The sequence below is a fragment of the Amphiura filiformis genome, chromosome 10 (assembly GCF_039555335.1).
Source record: "Amphiura filiformis chromosome 10, Afil_fr2py, whole genome shotgun sequence".
In the NCBI taxonomy this organism is placed as follows: domain Eukaryota; kingdom Metazoa; phylum Echinodermata; class Ophiuroidea; order Amphilepidida; family Amphiuridae; genus Amphiura; species Amphiura filiformis.
In genome coordinates this window covers 46990823-47011051 of record NC_092637.1, presented here as the reverse complement: position 1 = coordinate 47011051, position 20229 = coordinate 46990823, and the positions used below count along the sequence as shown (strand labels likewise).

At 35.9% G+C, this 20229-nt stretch overlaps 2 protein-coding genes across 2 annotated transcripts in view; one reads left to right on the top strand and one right to left on the bottom strand.

Annotated features, from left to right (window-relative positions):
• Positions 1–9309, top strand: part of LOC140162956 (short transient receptor potential channel 7-like) — a 473805-nt gene extending 464496 nt beyond the window's left edge. Inside the window, 2 exon segments of the mRNA XM_072186273.1 lie at positions 2920–2995; positions 7830–9309. Coding sequence (XP_072042374.1) covers positions 2920–2995; positions 7830–8179 — 426 coding nt within the window. The 3' untranslated portion in view covers positions 8180–9309.
• Positions 9310–18596: 9287 nt separating this feature from the next.
• Positions 18597–20019, bottom strand: LOC140163278 (E3 ubiquitin-protein ligase TRIM56-like). The gene has a single exon (XM_072186676.1). The coding sequence runs from the start codon at positions 19986–19988 to the stop codon at positions 18597–18599; it is 1392 nt and encodes a 463-aa protein (XP_072042777.1). The 5' UTR covers positions 19989–20019.
• Between the last annotated feature and the right edge of the window lie 210 nt (positions 20020–20229).

Genomic DNA, 20229 nt, shown 5'->3' with positions numbered 1-20229 from the left:
TTCACTTTCATTAGTCCAGGTCAAGTCAAGTATTGGCCTTAATATTCAGAAGATGATTGTATTCCTTTGTTGAATCTTGGATTGAAATAAGTTTGTGATTAGCCAAACCTGGAACTTAATATCATGATAGCTGTGATAAATTAGGATAATTCTTTTTGACCGTGAAGAGGGCCATTACATCTATTCTTTGCAGTATGAGGATCTCGCAGTTACTAACATTGATTGTATCAGTTTCCAAGGTGGCAGTTGATTACTTCATTATTGCTATTCACAGCACAGCAGCTTTGGCACAAATTGCAGTAGATTAAGGGGGTACTACACCCCTGCCCAATTTTATGCCTATTTTTGCATTGGTGACAAGTAAGATATATTATAGGGGCAAGGACTACAACTACTGCACTGGACATTTTATTTCAACACAGACAACAGTTGTGGAGTTACAGTCAAAAATGAGGGAAAACCAGTATTTGATCAATAAATCAATAACTATTTGGCTTGAGTTGCTGAATTTTCAGTGCAGTAGTTGTAGTCCTTGCCCCTATAATATACATATCTTACTTGTCACCAATGCGTTATAATGTTTGAGAAAAATGCAAAAATATGCACACAATCGGCCTGGGGTGTAGTACCCCCTTAATACAACGAAATAATGATTCTACTAATTTATGTCCAATGTTGTTATATTAGGCAATTCTAGTTGAAATCCATACACCTCCTTTGGAAGCCATGATTAATCTCTCACACAGGGTGTATATATATATATATATATATATATATATATTTGGAAGGTCATTGATGCAGTGACGTAGCAAAGTTGCACACTTAATTGGTAGAAGCTTTCGACTTTATTAAGTCTTCATCGGCCAATATACATGCCTGTACAAAAATACACACAAAATACCTAATGATAGAATGCCTTATGATATACTATGAGATAATATAATTCTAAAAAACAGTCTAATTATACATGATAAAGTGAAATGTGAAATGCGTATAAACAATAACATATGATAGCATATAAACAACAACATACCTATTAAAATGGTGGTCATTAGGACATACGACCGGAGCGTTGGCTACAACGGAGGATGCTGTAAGTATACACTAAAAAGCTTGAGCAAGCAAACAGTAAATTAGGGTATTATGTAGAATACAAAAGATGAAAAGAGGTAATTGACTGAAACTTAATGATGCGATGATGAAGAAAAACAGGGTGGTTCAAAAGAACTGACCCAAAGTAAATTTGTGAGAAATACGGTCGAACCAAAAATATTAAGACCACTTGGGTAAAAAGCCGGAAAATGGTGTGTGAAACATGAGCACAAATTAGCATTCGACATTAATTCCTTTTGGGTGAAGAGTTTGCAGTTTTAATATCCAGTAGGATTCTCTCCTCAGGATTGTTTGATCAGTTTGTTTGTGAATTTTTTCTATGCCCATGATGGTGATATCGTCGAGTGAGTGATCTGGAAGATTGAAGTGACGGCCGGTAGGGAGGTTCTTGCCTTTTGATGTTGAATGAAGTTTGATGTCACTCTTGTGGTTGGTGAATCTTGTGTAGAGGGTGTTCTTGGTTTTACCCACATATTGTTTGCCACACTTCCTGCAAGTGATCAAATAGATGAGCCAGCTCATTTTACAGTGAATGTGAGAATTTATAGAGAACCGTTGATGTGTGACAGTGCTGGTGAAATGGTTACCTTCTGTTATGAAGGATCTTACCGAACATTTTTTGCAGGGCATGAGGTGAAGCCTGGGTTTTCTACCTGGACGTTCGTCTTAGTGGAACTTGGTAATTTTGAGGATACCAGGAGGTCCTTTAAGTTCCTTGATCTTCTAAATGCAACAAGTGGGGGTTCTTTGAAGACATGTTTCATTTTGTCCGATTGGTGTAGAAGCGGCATGTGCTTGTGGAGCGTATTTGCTGTTTTGGAAAGACGATGATCGTAAGTTAAGACTAGCGGGACTCTCTCTTGCGTTTTATTATTCTTGTTGCGAGTGAGCAGCTCTTTACGGGTATATCACTGCCTTTCTGGATTGCAGACTCTACCTTGTCCTTCCTATATCCGCGTTGTTGAAGATGGTCCGACAAGTCGACAAGATGTTTCTCTGCATCGGTGTCCTCAGAACAAATTCTTCTAATCCTGAGGGTCTGGCTATAAGGAATGCTGCTGAATACATGATGAGGATGCGATGAGTCGTATGTCCTAATGACCACCATTTTAATAGGTATGTTGTTGTTTATATGCTATCATATGTTATTGTTTATACGCATTTCACATTTCACTTTATCATGTATAATTAGACTGTTTCTTAGAATTATATTATCTCATAGTATATCATAAGGCATTCTATCATTAGGTATTTTGTGTGTATTTTTGTACAGGCATGTATATTGGCCGATGAAGACTTAATAAAGTCGAAAGCTTCTACCAATTAAGTGTGCAACTTTGCTACGTCACTGCATCAATGACCTTCCAAACATATAAATTCACGCAGGCAATCCCTGCTGTTTACGGTTGTAGAAAACCTTACAAATATATATATATATATATATATATATATATAGTTATCCATTCAGGAAAACCCCATTGAAATTCACACTCCCTGTGTAAAAAAAATGCGGTCATATCCTCCATACGAGATGCATGGATTTGAACTAGAAAAGCCCATGTTTTATTGTGATGGTTTGCATGCTATGTATTTATTATCTCCTAGTAAATTGAAGACAGAATAAACTCTAAGTCATATTTAAGCACAACAATATAAAATGTGGAATAATGTTTCCAAGCGGAAACTCACAGTCACGTATGTTTGAAAAAGCATCATATCATAATATTCCAGGATAGAAATTAGGCTCTATAATAAATTGTTAGCAAATACTTGAAAGCATGGTTAAATGTTTTTAATTCTTTTCAGAGTATTATGAAGGGCATCGTAAAACGTTATCTATTCAAGCTTCAACGAGAAAAAGAAAACGAAGAGGTCAATGAAGGTATGTACAATTTGCCGTAATGCACTATAAGTATATATAGATATAAATATATATATATATATAGATGAATACAATACCCCTTTTAAAGACACTAATCGTACATATGCGAGTGAATCTTACATGGACTTTGCATAATGCGAAAATTTCATTGAATTACGATTCACGTCTTCATGGGAGGGCGAGTTGGCGCAGCGGTAGTTCCCTCGCCTTGCACCACTGAGGTCCCGGGTTCAAGCCCCACGGCAGTTTCACTCCCATTGAAACACGATAATTAGGTTTGCTGATTCGTGCGTTCAGTTTTTGTTTTCTCCACTGATGAAATACGCACAAAATTGACTAAACGCCACGGCTCGATCGCTGTACTGCATGCAATAATCGAAGCGGTGCGCCATGTAAGATAAAGTTGCTTTCAAACTCTGATAAAACAGTGCCAAAACAGAAAGCAAGTAAGGAACCTTATAAGGTACATAATACTCAATGTTTTTGTCATTTATTGGAATAAAACAATGTTTTTAAGTTTGAAAATTTTTTACAATAAAATCACACACAAATTGCACCCTTTCCCATTGATTTAATAGTTTGTCTAAACATGCAATGTAGAATCAAAGATATTTGAAGACTGGCACTTCAATAAACAGTGGGAATGTATGTTACTACAAAATGAGGCGTGTTATTGACTAACTTTTGAAAAATTAGAACTAGGCCAACAGAATATGAAGAGATATCACTTAATAAAATCACCCCTTTTCACTGTTAATTTGCGCGTGTTTGCCACAAACACGCACAAACTCGGCTGCGGCGACCGCTCCATGCGTGCGATGCATGAGTAGGCCTATAATGAACATGCATGTTTTACAGCATCTTGTACGCGAACGCCCAAGAAAGAAATAATCCACGTCAGAACTCAGTTGTAGCTAGTTGTATTATGAAATCCTACAGCATATTAAATAATAAAAAATTAATATTTAATCACTTTTACGAAATCCAACCCTGGTCCATGGACTGGGCATAGTTCAACATGTACTGTAGTTTTAGTTCTTTGCATTTGCTGATGCACCGCATGTTAATACACTGGCCATCTTCATCATATTACTTTAGGCCACGTAATAACATGTCTATGCAATGTGTTTATAAATGATAACCAAGAGCTTTTTAACATGTCTTTTCATTCCAACAATTTTAGAAACAAAGTAAGGGAACAAAGAAGAAACATAACAAAAAAGTTTAATTTGAAATCGGCGAGGGCAGGGACTACAATAGGCCTACGTGTTATTTATTGTACTTGGCCTTAAAACATGTTCAAGTTTTTAATTTTCAACGTTTTTGCAAAATCTATCAGAATCACTTTTTTTAAGAAATCTTTCCACTCAGAATCACTCTTTGTTTACAAACATCATTTCCATACAATTGGTTACACACATCATGACAGTGAACATGACCCATAGTTGACCGCTAATAACCCCAATGTTATGGTACAGGTACGCGCACATGACAGTCAATGCACTAACCTGACCGCTTGATAACCCCTAGGATAGTACAGATGCGCGCATAGTACAGCATGAGTGTACCAAAATGTACCACATGCGGTATTAAATACACATGACAAGACAAGTTACATAATTACGAGTCAAACACAGTCAGTTTATAAATATTATAAATGTGGTTTGTTTTTATTTTAAAATCAATACAAAGGTTTGTTTTTTCTTTGGTTTGTTTTTAGTTTGTTTGATTGTTGTTTGTTTGTTTGTATTACTCTCCAAAGCAATGCAAATGGAATTCATTGTGTTAGCCACTGTTGACATAATAAATGATTTCATAAATATAGTTTTATTATAAATCACGTGCAGAAAAATAATCTCATCAATAAATGACTATAAAATTATGAAAGGAAGAAAAACTATAAATGAATGCATTTTTATAGACCATGCACATTTTGTTAGCTTATTGTTTGTTTTATAGAAACTTTAGTTTGCTTGCTTCTTTTTTTATCTTGGTTACATTTTTGTTTCTGATATATGAATTCATTTCTCAATAACAAATTGCCTTATAATTCATATTTCCATCTACATGTAAATATAATTAAAAGTCCACATAAAAAAATCTACAGTGACAGCTGAATGCATGCTATTGTAGGCCTATTCTTTGAAAAGAAATGAATTTCCTACCAAGCATTCCAGGCCTTAGTTGTATAGTATTCACTGTACAGCTTAAAAATGTTATGAACATTCTGTTGACATTTCACGAGGTATTCATTTCATTAGAAAATTTTAGAACATAAAATTGTTTTGATAATTTGTAAACACAAGATCATGAAGATTCAAAACTTGGTAAACAAAAATTATATTTAAAACACTTACCAAAAGATTCAGCACTTGAACTACTGTCTGTTATATTTCAATGATTTAGAAGGTATCATGTAGCCTAATATCATGTTTATAATTGTGATGATTCCAAACATCCAGAAATGTCTTTCTTCGTGTCCATTTCTTTGAAGACTCTTTGAGGTTTATCAGTTTCAAATAATTATATTTATTATAATGCACATCAACATCGGATGAATTTGTTTAATTTGCCGTTGTATTTATTGTAGCTCTGAAATGAGCTGTACATGGAATTTTTCTCTCCTTTTATATAAATCCTTCCTTACAAGGAATGGTTGAAACCATTCTAATATTATAACTTTCTAAACCCGTCTCGGGCTTCAACAAAGCTGTCCTGTAATCTCGTTATTTTCATTTGTCCCGTTTGTCCAGCAGATATTATCCAATAAGCCCAATTCTAGTCTTTCTAGATCCTCTGTAAAATTAAAAAAAAGAATAGAAAAACAAAACAAACATAAATATAAAAGAGTGAAGAGACATCTATCTTGATTTATACCAAGGAAAAAAATGTTCATACAATATTATTATCACACACAGTAGACTAGAGCTTCAAATAACAATGAGGACAGAAAATAACCTGTAGCTATAGATTTTTAAAACGTAGGGCCTAAGCCCTATATTAATATAGTTTTTTTTTAAAGAAATTAAAACAGACCAAAGTGGATATTCAATTATCATTAGGCCTACAAGCATGCAAGTTGGCTGCTGCTTGTTGCATCTATAGGCCCAATCACTTACAAATATGATGCCGAAATTTTTATTGTAAATTCTATGAATTAATCATTCATGTTGGTATTTCTTCCAAATTCCCAGTTTATTATTAGATGGGCCTACTCAGTTAAACCAAATAGATAATATAATAGTTCTATAGGATATCAATAAGTATAATTTACATCTCAAAACACCAACAACACCATAAAACTTACCGTAGGCCTATGCATATTCCACAGTGCACTGAGTGAATGTCCTACGCAGCGGTCCTGTTCAGTGAGCTTGCCGGCTTGTCCCCCGGAGTGTAGCTGTGTCAGTATGCCTATCTCTTGCCGTGTTACGCACGCATTGCTACGGCGGCATTGCTGTGCAGATGTTCTTTCTGGTGAAAAATTACCGCACTTTGGCGTTCCGTTCTGATACAAATTGCGATGGCCTAGAAAAGATTTTGTGTTCCTTGGTGATATTAGGCCCTGTTCCGACTATAGCATGTTTCTCAAGTCTCTGTTGAGGGGACTTAGTAATAATATCGGTGTTCCAAAACAAGCATCATTGTACAATATGCATCATGACGATGTATGTGTCATTCCGAAGGTTCACAAACAAACTTGATTCCATCAAATTTAGAAAAAGCAGAATTGACGTCATTTTACCCAAAGACGTAGCACCTTGTAATCTACGGTAATCTTTGATTTCAAGTCATTTTATGCTTTGGTTTACGTATTAGATCCCTGTAAAATCGGACTCCTATATCCACTGCGCCGGTTTGTGAATCCGCTCTGTTGACCGAGAGGGCAATGCCCCGTGCTGAGCCGAGTCAAAGTTGATATCGAACGTATGCGGGCGCACTCCATTTTTCTGTTTGGATCCGCCGTGGCCCCGGCGCGGCATAAGACCCATGTGCACTTGGTTTATCCCGATTCCATGCTCGCTCTCGCAGGTTTTCTCCGGGATCTCCGGTTTCCTCCTGTATCGCAAAAATCGGTGATTAGTTGTTTGGTTATCAAAAACTTCCTTTACCAAATGGAATGTGGGGAGCTGCACAGAAAATTGGTGGATGTTACGATCTAAATGCGGATAGGTGTGCGCCGTTCGGCAGCAACCTAGTTGATGCGATCTGATTCACCATTGCAGCGAAATTACAGCGCTTTGAGTCCTCTAAGATCTGGAGAAAAGGCGCTTTATAAATCCAAAATATTATTGTTGTTGTTGTTCATGCCTATTCTTTGATTATAAATGGTGCAATGAAAAATTACAGTGCAGTGCAATACATCCAAGTATTGTTTCACATGTCGCTATGGTGAATAATACTGTTACGTCACTACTTCTATATCGAATGTGGATCTCAAAAGCCACGGCGTGTGAATTTGAAACGAGGTTACCTGAATTTGTGATTCCATTTGACCCTGTGTGGCAGATTAAGGTCATGTCTTCCATAGAGCGTGCATGAGTTTCAACTGGAAATTGTGGGTAATACCAAATATGAAAGACGGATTTTTCGGGTCTATCACGTTATTTGTGCTCATAAAGAGAAGTAGCAGCATGTAATAAAATAATTCATTAGGTTCTCGGAAAAATAGTGCAGTGATTGCTAATCGTAAAAACCCTATAAAATCTACCAAGTTGTGTCTAAAAAGACCGCAGTTTAAAATACTTTGATTGTGTGAAATGCGCTATTGTCATTGATTTTCATACGAACTGTTGAACTATAATTGCACTATTTGATGTTTGTTTGTTCACAGGAGAATTAGAAGAAATAAAGAACGACATTTCGAGTCTAAGATTCGAGCTTCTAGAAGAATTCAAAAAAGAAACAAATACTGCTTCCACGTCGCCAAAGGAACAGGGAAATGGAGAACTAAGCACGGTGCGTGAGAACGAACCCAATGAAGCGGCGAATAACACAGCTACTAAATCCAGTAATAGTGAAGACTTCCTGAAGGAGGTGAATCTAAAAGTCCGCAGTATGGACACTAAAATAGATTCACTATCCGAACAAATAGGCAAATTTAAATCGGATATTTTAGAAGTGTTAAAAGGACATATCAATGGTCAAAATGGAGGTCAGAACCACGATGTCGAATATATTTAACAATAACTTTATTTCAAGTCCGTGTTTTGAGCTTGGGAAGAGAACATCGGATATTTCGTCTTCAAATTCAGTCAGTATTTTATCCAGGTACACGACATTAGCACTTAATGTGCGTGCCAGATAAATCAAACACGATTTGTATAGTTATATACTCTGAACAAATGAAAATGATACCATTGTCTTCATTTCATGTACCTTCTCACTGACCAGGGTTAGAAGAACACTCATTCCGCTGCTCATTATCAATCCACGTCTCCTAAAGCACGAGGCTTGTTAAGTCAGATTCTAGTGAAGTTATTATGCAATGAATAAGACCTACTATTGTTGAGTATCCCTCTAACACAGCTTCCATTGAAAGTGTGAACTTGAAAGGGGGTGTGTTTTTAAAATATTGAGAGGGGGAAAACTCGGCAATGTAAGGCTTGAGCATTATGTGTGTGAGTGCATTTGATAGGCAGACTTGTAGTCGAGACACGACTTACGAAAACTGACCTTACTTGAGACTGTGCTGTAAAAAAAAAGGAGTGTTTTACTTGAGACTCTGATTCAATGCCCTGCTATGAATGTACGTTAACGCCTACAGTGGCGGGTGCTCAACGAAGCTTGTCCTTTAATGGCGCTTAACGATTCTAGCACAAGGGTTGATTCGGCAAGGTATGAATATTGGGCGTATAATACAGACGGGAGACCTTTTACAGAAAGTCGCCCAATTGACCAGTATAACAAGTATTTTCTATGCTGCTATTAATAAAGGACCCATGACTCGACACTAGACAAATCGACACGGGACTGATAAGGAAAACATAATGGATGTATTTCTGACTTGTTAAAGGCACATATTTTGACTACGAGCTTGCTGTAATTTATATTATGTAATTTTTTATATATTTATAATATCATGTGTGATCAACGATTAACGATTTGATTGACAGTATATTAACTGAAAGGTATCTTATACTAAATATTACATACAAAGGTGCTGAGGATTTAGACTAAACAAACTATGTATAAATTGCGACGCATTTCTTATAAGTGACACACATATGTAACCCATCACATCAAAACAGACCACTTCGCGGCTGGCTTCATTGGAAAATACCGATGAAAGACGATGAGCAAATATAAAGAAAATAAAGAGATATTTTGCTGCTTTTGTCTCATAAAACATTATACTGTATCTGTGATTTCAACATCCTAGTGTATAAATCTCCATTTTCATTTATGAAGCCAAGTGGTTGGTTTTGAAGTGATGGGTCACATATATTATTTTCTATTGGTTGAAGGAGCATTAGAATTTGACAGCATCGATATCGCGTGCCAAGATTGTTCCCTGCTTGCTAATTAACGATGGTTTTCGAATAGGACAGTCTCGGTGGCCGTACAAGTAAGGAACGTCATAAAGGATCTAGAAGTTCCAGGTTATCCCCTAAGACTAAATTAAACAAAAAGTTTTTACAAACGTTATACAAGGTTAGCATATTTTGGTTTACACACCTGATCAAATTTATAATGTCACATATCGTAGCATTTGGGAACAAAGTTTTGAAGTTTTGAAAGTTGCCCTTTGGTTAATTAAACTGCATCTTTTCTTACGCAATGAGACATTGTGATCAACATGGATGTGTGACATTGTAAAACAAAATAAACTAATAAAAACCTTAGCTTTACAGTTGTCTTAATATTGTTATGAACGTTTTATTTTGAACAGGTGTTACAAAGGAACTTGTAAACCTTTATCAATAGTGCAATGTTTTGTGTAATAATCTTTGACGTTTTCCTTGATTCAAAAGATGTCATTGTGCACGTATTCTCAAATAAAAAGGGTGATCCTGAAAGAAAAACCACCAGGAAGTCTTTTATCAAAGGCTTAGGCTGTCGAATTCAGCACAGTTTTATTATCGTTTTATTATCTTTATTATGTTTCCTTAGCAACGTGCTGCCTGTTCAGACAAAGTTGCTTTTGCATGTATCAGCTGCTAAAAGTTATAATCTCCAAAATTCCACATATCGTTACGTTTGCTCACAATCGCTCAATATAGGGAAAAATATGTAGTTTTGAAGGTTGCTATTGGTCGAATCAACTCTTATAAAGCATGCAGAATTTCAATACATGGAAAAAGATGTAGTTTTGAAGGTTGCTATTGGTCGAATCAACTCTTATAAAGCATGCAGAATCTCAATACATGGGAAAAGATCAACTCCTATAAAGCGTACATATTTTCTTACGTAATTAGGAAGTGTAGACAAATGGAATTGGTATCTCAACGGCCAATCCTACACGTAATAAGCATGGCAATTTATTGAGATACGTCTTTTTGCCTTCAAATAATATATTGTTTAACTGACTACTCATTTATATATAACAGATGCACTATCTAATCCTGCACATTATGACGCCACATTGAATCCAATGTGACCTCAAGAAGTTGCAAGCAATTGAATAGACGAAGGTCCCGTTTTAATAGTGACAAACTGGCTTCCCAGCAAACACAAAAACGTTTTTAAAACGTTTTAAAGAAGTTATATTTTTGCTTTTGGTTTAAGTAAAAACGTTTTAATAACATTAAAATGTCGGGTTATATAAAGGTCATGAAATCGTTTTAAAACGTTTTGTATGAAAACACACTACAACAATATTTTTAAAATGTTTTCGAAATGTCATTGGAAACTATTTTTGCAAACATTTTTGGCCAAATATTTTGTCAACACTTAAATAACATTATGTTAAAATATTTGCATCCAGCAAACACAGAAATGTTCTTAAAATGTTTTTTACAAAACGTTTTAATAACATTTAAATGTCGGTTATATAAAGGTCGTGAAAACATTTTAAAAACGTTATTGTAAATATTTTGGGCAAACATTTTTGCAAAATATTTTTCAACCCCAAAATAACATTCTGTTTAGAATGATTTGTACCAAGTTTTCAAAAATGTTTTTGGAATGTTATTAAAACGTTTTTATACCCTTTATATAACCCGACATTTAAATGTTTTCTGTAAAAACATTTGTGTTTGCTGTGCAGAAAATTACCGAAAAATGTTATTTAATGTTATGAAAACGTTTTATACCATTAATGTACCCTTTATATAACCCGACATTTAAACATTTTCTGACAACCTTTTATAACCTTTTGCGAATGATGTCGAAAACGTTTTGTGTTTGCTGGGTTATACAAGGCGTAAAAAGATTCCAACAAAGAGACAACACATTTTCTTCCATGAAGCTTTATTTAAAGCAGTTTTTATTTCAGTTTTTACTTCTCTGTACTTTTCATAACTTTTATTTGTCAGTTTTTTTTGTTTCAGTTTTCTTTTGTTCCTTTTGTTTTAAATTAAAGGCACAAATACATTGGCCATTCACCACACTCAAACCAGATGTCTAGTCCGAATAGGCCGGTTTGTCACTTTTAAAACTGGACCTTCGTCTAATCAAATGCTTGTAATTTTGCTTCTTGAAGTCACATTGGATTGAATGGGGTGTCAAAATGTGCCGGATTCAATAGTGCATCAAATTTATTCCAATATGGTTCTGTTTTGAAATTGTGATTATTTTTCCAAGCATACGGATCCTTTTTTGGCGCTGTATAGTTACGGCATAGCATAATGCATTCATAGGGTGGCTAAAAAGTAGTACCACACATATGAATCGTGCTAAACAAATTGGGTATTTTGTAATAATATTTTAAGCCATCATTAAGAAGTAAAGTAATTATGATGCTGTATTGTATGTATAACATGTATTGTACCAATTCTTTGAACTATATTCAGTTAATTTGTTTATATAAAACATTTGTTTCTCCATTTACTTACTTACTTGACACGTGACCCATGACGTGACCATGGTGACACAGACAAACCAAAACGTTGTTCGTTTTTTTTTATACCAACATGACCAACAGCCCATTCTTGATTCAAGTATATCATATCTTCTTTTATTTAGATAGGTAAAACATTGAAACAATTAAGAAAAAAAAACAAGAAAAAAAACAATGAATATACAGCCTGTCTAAAAAAAAAAATGGGGAAGCAAAAAAGGCCCTCTTTGGCAATTAGAAAATACCGTTGTGACATGATGCTTACATCAATGTCAAGGGCACAGTCTTAGGTCTCAAATACCGTTTGTTCTGTTCAATTTGCTCTTTTTAATCTCGAGATATGTATATTTTAACAACGAAAGGGTAAAATCACAATTGTGCCACTTTTACTAGGGAATAGGGCTGTACATGTAAATCAATGATAGCATCAAGTTTATCAAGAGTTCCTTCATGAGGGCGCTTTTCACTTGCACAATTTTTTTGGAGACAGGCTGTATGGGGATCTGTCTTGCAATTAATTTAATTATTTTATTTTATTAATCGCCAATAATTCCTCGTAATAGTAACGAACGTTCCCCCATGGAAATCAATTGTATGCCCATATCTACTGGTCTGTTTTGGGCTCATAGCTGATACAGACTGATGGGCAACGTTTCGAAATTGTCCAGACAGTAACACTTTTGGAGCAACCCCCGCCGGCGAGAATGTTTCCTAGTGACATGACTATTTTACACATAATGACAATTGACAAGGATTTACAAACAGTGACTCGACTGTGGACCACAGATCATAAAAGTTGCACCTGAGATATATACATTGTCTTGCAAATAGATTTATCGACGACACTAGCAAACTTAAGAACATCGAATATTTTGATACAGGGCCCAACTTTGTCATTCAGTAGGAGGAAAGTGCACCCAGTCTAGGTAAATGCCCCTAGTCGGATGAGAATTACACGGCCCCCACTTTTGTCAGTCACTCAGTGGAAATGCACCTAATATAGTCTTGGGAAATGCGCATAGTGTGGGGCTAGACTAGAGGGTGGTGCAACAGTCAACAGGATTAAATAATCAATACACCTCCACCCACTTTGTTGAATGTATAGCGTCCCTGCGAAAAAAAATGGGTCAATTAAACAAATTATTCTGATCTAATAACGGCAAGAAAGCCGGAAATTTTGGAGCCGTCGGGGAAATTTGCCACCTACTTTCAAAAACATGTGTACACTACTGGAGTCCGAGTTGACAGGTACCGAAGGACAACAGTTGTCTTAACCCTATTTCCCCTGTATAAACCATGTAGTATTTGTTTGATTACACCGAACTTTGACTATGGGGATGAGGTTGTGGTGAAATTAGGGAAACTCTCAATTCTTTTTATAAAACTAAGACACATTAATTACTGGACAAGTGTGTCATGCTTCGTGTGATGTGTCTTAGATAGTGTTTTCTACATTGTCACCTGTTTCTACGCGTACTGTCTGCCATGTTTCCGTTGTTTAAGATATTTCGGAAAAAACCCAGCAAATATCACTAATTCATACACTCTTAGATAGCGAGAATCAATCAGAGCAAGCGTTAGAAAAATCCAAACCATGCATTGATTGTGTCTAATTGCACTCCGCGTACTACTTCCGGCGGGTTGATGCATTTATATTTGGTTCTATTTTCCAATATTTTTAGTGACAATTTTGTTATAAAAACAGCAAATATCGCATGTATTTTCTTCTCGTGTATGGAATAGGTTAATGAATGCGTATTACTTGTTGGAAGAGAAATTAGACAAAATAATGCACGCGCGCTGGTGTTGATTTATTTATTTATTTATTTTATTTATAACATTCGGCGAAACGCCAGGCTAAACCCAATATTGACAAACAATAAATTGAAGGGATGCCTATACATGAATAACATCAAAAACAAACATAGAGAATAAATAAAAACACAAAAAGGTACCAAAACATGCCAAACAGACAAAAGAAGCAAAAGGAAATAGCTGGGAAAATACACAAAGATACTGGCTAAAAGAGGTGGGATTGGACAGCCAATTTGAAGGCATGAAGGGATGTGGACGAGCCCCGAACAAGTAATTTCTCTTCCCAACAAGTAATACTATAATTAGTACATAACATCAGATGATAGGATATCTAAAACAGGTGCAATAAATACCTGAAATACAAAGATTAATAACAAAGAATGTGCAACTTTTAGATATATTTCAAATTTTGATGAAAATGTGTATATTCTCTCGATAGTTCAGTTCTCTCAATTCCACCAATCCTCTCATCATCTCTTGACATTTATACCTACTAGGATTGACGGCGCGCTATAATTTGGGGTCTTTATGATTGGTGCTTCAAAATAAATAAATGTCAGATCATCATGATGAGATCTTGAGCATTTGGAGATTCAACCTTTTACTTTTAAGTGGCAGTGATATCTCTCCGCTGAGAGAGTTCTCAGCTCTTAATATGAGAAAATCATGCTTGGAATTATTAATTTCTAATGGAACCACTGAATAGATTCATCAGGTTTGAAGATACATAAATATACAATTTCTTCTAAACAAAACCAAAAACTAGTTTGACGGTTTCGCTTCGTCAAACACGTAAACAGTCAGAAACTGAACAATCAAAATCGGCTATTGCAGACCATGCAGTTCAACAGAACCACGTAATAGATTGTGACAATTCAAAAATCCTTAGCAAGGATGCAAATATAAGACGCATCAAGGAATCGATCTGGATTCGTAGAAGAGGACCCAACGTCATGAATAAGGACGACGGGACACACTATCTAAGTCACGTATATGATCCTCTACTGAGTGACATTTCTACACCCTCTGTGGTCGGGAATCGTCCAACCGGAAGAAGTGATCAACAATCAATATTCTGATGATGCTTTTCGACCATGAAAAGCGAAACCGTCAAACTAGTGAGTAAAATTTGGTTTTGTTTAGAAGAAATTGTATATATATTTTTTTCCAATGGAACCGATGGAAAAGGGAATAAGTGGTATATATCTCGTATGACTAAGACTTATTGTTGACATTTTGACCTTTACGTAAACCTTCTGACAAAAATCTCAATTTGACGTCTTGTCTTTTTGTTCATTATAATTTGATTCACCTCAAGTTTGGTAGGGACGACAATGCTACTTCGCGGTTGCGTTGCAAGCGTGCCAACAAAACGCCAATGTACGCATGCGTGTACACTTAGTGCTTTTAAATTTTCACGCGCGATTTGATACTGCGGCACGGGAAATACGCACATACGTCAGCTTGAGATGAACCAAATTATAAAATAATAATAGTTAATGATCTAATTTAATATAAAATACTTCTGAATGAACAAATTAGAATTCAACCATTATTCTCACCTGTTTGGTGAGAACCTGTTAAAGCCATATTGTATCATTTGCTAAGGGGACGCCCTCAATGTTTTTCAAAATTAAAATTTTACACGATTGCAGCCTGAATAAACAATAGTTATTCCCTGCTAGATCAAGGCTTTTTGTGGCACAATCTGAGATATTTAATATAAAACAACGAGTCCAGTCGTTACACACATACGATCGAAATAATTATTATATTAAATAAATAGCGATTTTCTTTTTTTGCCGTTTTTGTTCAGCACAAAGAGTGTAAACTAACATTTTGTTACAGCATGGCTTTAACAACAACAAAAAAAACCCCAAATATATTATAAGTTTGAGGGAAAAGTATGGAATGAGAAGTGCGCTACAAAAAAAAAAGAGATTTTAATATTTCACTTGCAAAAAAATATTCTTATCTTATATCATAAGTTAAAGAGTACAATTTCTCCTTAATAATTACAGTACCTTGTTGTTCCTTAAAAGTTTCAGACTCATAGTTCACAAAAGTGTTACATCATAATACAAACATCTTATTATATAATATATTTTAACCAGCTTTTTGTTATTAATGTTTCAAAATGTATTTTCATAGGACCTATATAGATTCCAACTCTGTTTTGTATGGTTAATAAAATTCCAAGTGCCTTGTCACTATAGTATATAGCATAACAGACTTGATTCTTGTCATTTTATTTGCAAACATAAATTTCCCAATATTTAGAAATCACCTACATATTTAAGGGGGTACTACACCCCTGGCCAATTTTGTGCCTGTTTTTGCATTTTTCTCAAAAATTATAGCGAATTGGTGAGAAGTAAGATATGTATATTATAGGGGCAAAGACTACAACTACTGCACTGGAAATTTTATTTCAGCACAGACAACAGTTGTGGAGTTACAGTAAAAAATGAGGGAAAACCAATATTTAATCAATAAATCAATGACTACTTGCCTTGAGTTGCTGAATTTTCAGTGCAGTATTTGTAGTCCTTGCCCCTATATATTACATATCTTACTTGTCACCAATGCACTATAATTTTTGAGAAAAATGCAAAAATAGGCATAAAATTGGCCAGGGGTGTAGTACCCCCTTAAGTCCGACCGTTAAGGATATAAGAGGTATTGTTGGTAGAAGCAGCCATTGTTATCTGAATCAACATATTATTGAAAAATAACACTTTGCTGTTTTGCAAAAGTTCATTCTACAAATCATATACTTTGAAAACGTGTTAATGTATTGTTGTTAATGAGTTATGTACGTTTTACAAAAGTGTTGTTGTTTCTGCCCTCTTTACAACATAACTCAAGAACCACAGGACCTACAAAAGTATACCTGTGATATTTGAATTCTTCTACACGCTCGCTATGAATTGAGCAATGCAATTTTTTGGTAAAGCTCACTACCATTCGCAAGATGCTATGAACTACTTTTTTTTCTGCTGCTTCGACCAACAATACATCGTATAACCTTAAGCTTGTCTACAAGCATAATGGAGTGCTTTTGATGAAAGCTAAATTAATCCAAACGCCATTCAATTATAATATTATGCAGTAAACTAATTACCGATACAAACATAATTATACAAACAATTACAATTGTAAGACCAATGGCATATTTACGTTTTAATTTAGCTTTCATCAAAAACACACTATATGCTTGTATACGAGGTTTTACGGTATATATATACATTACAGAAAATTTGCAACTTCAGCAAGCTATTGAACAATAACATCTGCGAATACCTCGTGTAAGTACCGAACGCAACCTGATGGTGCGTGTGTACACAGGTGATACGAGATAAAACCTATTTACGGAGATTTGACTTAAGTAATGACCGAAAGACTTGACACTTTAAAGGATGACTCCGGCAATCACAACATCATACCTTATATGGTTTTATTTGAAACAATCTCATTGACCATCAAAACGAATAAAAACAGCCGGCTCTCAACACGCGATATTCAAAATTCCCGCGCCGAAATTATCTAGTGCAATGACGTCATAGTTACTCGTGCGCAATTGTTGCCATACTTCATTGTATTACCAGGACGTCAGGACGGTACTGGACAAGTTCGTTGCCTGGAAATTTTTAATATTTCGTGATGAGGGACGGCTGTAATAATAAGGCATAATGTTGTGATTGCCGGAGACATTCTTTAACTATGCTAGTGTATTCCAATTCAATAAAGAACGTTCTAGAACTCTGCATCACATTGAACGTGACAGATGTATGGCGAATGTTTAAACAATTTAGATCAACGTCATTAGTTTACACATATACGACATTTGCAGCTAATTTTAGATTAAATGGTAGATGCACGTAATACATAACGTAAATTTATCAAGTTACATGTTATACGATAAATAGGTGGTAAATGTAATTGGAACATTTGAAAAAAAGAACGATTTAATATAGTAACATATTTACACGGAATAAAGTTTATTACGTGTAATAAAAGTGACGTTATGACCCTCATCGCTATCTTTACAGGTCAATAGTCATGCATACACTGCAAATAATTTACTCAACTGTTGAGTAAAATGGGACAGATCAACAAAATGAGTAAATTGAACTCAAAATGTGTAAATTGTACTCATATTGATTAAAAATTCAATTGATATTGAGTTCCATTTGACTCATTTTGTTGCTCTATTCCCTTTTTACTCAATATGAGGTAATTTTTAATGTTTTTTGTTAAATTTAAAGTGTATATCTATTTACTACCGATAAATCTTGACGCATTTGTTATCGGCCACCAACAACTCATCCTTGCTGCTTATCGTCAGACAAGTTGGAGAAACCAATCCATCGATGATGCACGTTACGTACAGTCCGGATGCTGTAAACTGATGAACACCCTTCTCACCTACGGAATTGACTACGAATATCACGTCATCCGTGCTCCAGCACACGCCCTTCGGGTTCCACTCCTTTACATTTGTTGGCGCATTTAAAGTAAGGAGAACTCGCCCACTCTCATTTGTGTCTACGACTATGACGGATTTGCAACATGAATCGCGACATGATACCGCTAGATGGTCCTGCGAGTTAGCAGATATGTAATGTGGATGTACTGTTACATTAAACTGGTTCGTCAGGGTACCGTCTTCTGATGAATGAAGGCTGATGCATTTCATAAGCTGTTCTCCAACAGCAATACGGTTGGTGTTGTGAATCATAGTTACACCTCTAGCATAGTTACCTGACGGGATAGAATACTGTCTCAAAATGTTATATCAGATGAGAACTTGTACACGTACTTGTCACATGCAGTTAAGAAGATCTCTCCCTTCTCATTAATGGTACACCCATATGGTCCATATATGTCTGGACCTTTCTTTGGAATGGTCTTAAAACTGGTGCCGTCGGTGACTTTATACGCCGGTTGATATTCATGAACAATACACATTACATCAGCATTGCCGTTGGCCAAACTTATGCCTGATATAACTTCAGTACCCGTTGATTTGATTTGCCTTTGATATTTCCAATTCTTACATTCCGGTATCAGTTCTCTTATTTCAGAAGAAACCGAACCAATTGACACTGCAGGTTGACTCGGCGTGTTTGCTTTAAAGATTACTTCTTCCATACGTTTCGTCTGCACTGGAGGCCTCTTAATGTCACACAAATCCCGCAAAGAAGTAGTCAAGGAAGCGTACATTTGTGCAACATCTGAGTCCAATCCAGTTGTTGTCAGTTCGGATGCCGTTTTCAGAGCAGTGCGTAGACGCGATCTTAACACATTTAGCTCTTCCGTGTGAGTGTCAATATCTTTGCGTCCTCTAGCCTCCTCTTTCTTCATTTCAGATACAAGTGCGTTATAAGTTGCTTCCAATTGCATTAGGATAGACGATTTGGTCTTCTGGTACGCCTGAGAAAGCTCCTCCATTCCTTTTTCCAGTGATGCTTCAAGTTTGCTTGCTGCTTCCATATCATTCTCGACTGCTTCATCTACTTGGACAGCAAGAGTTTTGCAATCTCCGGCAAGCTCCTCGATCTTTGCCTTTTGACTTTCAACCGCACTCTTAAGGTCGACGAACTTATGTTCTGGTTTGCAGTGATCAAACACGGTACAATCGCGACATATCAACATACCGCATGTTTCGCAGTATATCCAAAGTACCTGGTCCGTATGTTTGCTACAATGTTCTGTTTTTTCCACAGGATCCACCTTGCCCGAGCGAAGTTCATCTAAACTGAAAGTGTGATGACCTTTCAACTTCCGCATATTCTTATGTGATTTCAAACAATATTCACACAAAAAATCATCACATTCAACACAGCGTGCTACTGCTGGTTGGTCAGATCCTTCGCAATTAGTACAGGGTATCTGACAATTCTTACTTGCAAGTTTCGTATACAAAGTTTTGCGATCTTTTAATTTGGTAACCAAAAAGTTACTTTCTAGTCCAGCCACGCCATTGGTGGGTAAAGTCCATTCTTTGCGACATATTGGACACGTAATTGTTGTGCTCGTTGATTTCGCCCACTCAGAGAGACATTTGAAGCAGTACGTGTGCAGACAAGGCAACGCTTTAGGCTGTTCAATCGTCGATAGACAGATGCTGCACATTGTTAAGTCTTCATCGTCATACTTCTTCCCTTCTAACATGTCCACAGTTTGGTCCAAAATATCATCAGAACACGCCATATTGAAAGAAATGGTCGTCACTGATAATCCTACACACAAAACGTATTGCGTGCTGTGTATGCACAGGCGTACTGAATCATGTACCGTACATGTAGTGCGTGCAGCCCTATGATGACCTTTGAAATCGGGATATACTTTGCTAGAGAATGCTATGTGTAGAGGTCGCAGTCCGGCTCGCAGCGAATGAAGCAATGCTCTGATT

Excerpts from the sequence above, each read along its gene's own strand:
- LOC140163278 (XM_072186676.1), bottom strand. The coding sequence starts at position 19,988 with ATGTTAGAAGGGAAGAAGTATGACGATGAAGACTTAACAATGTGCAGC.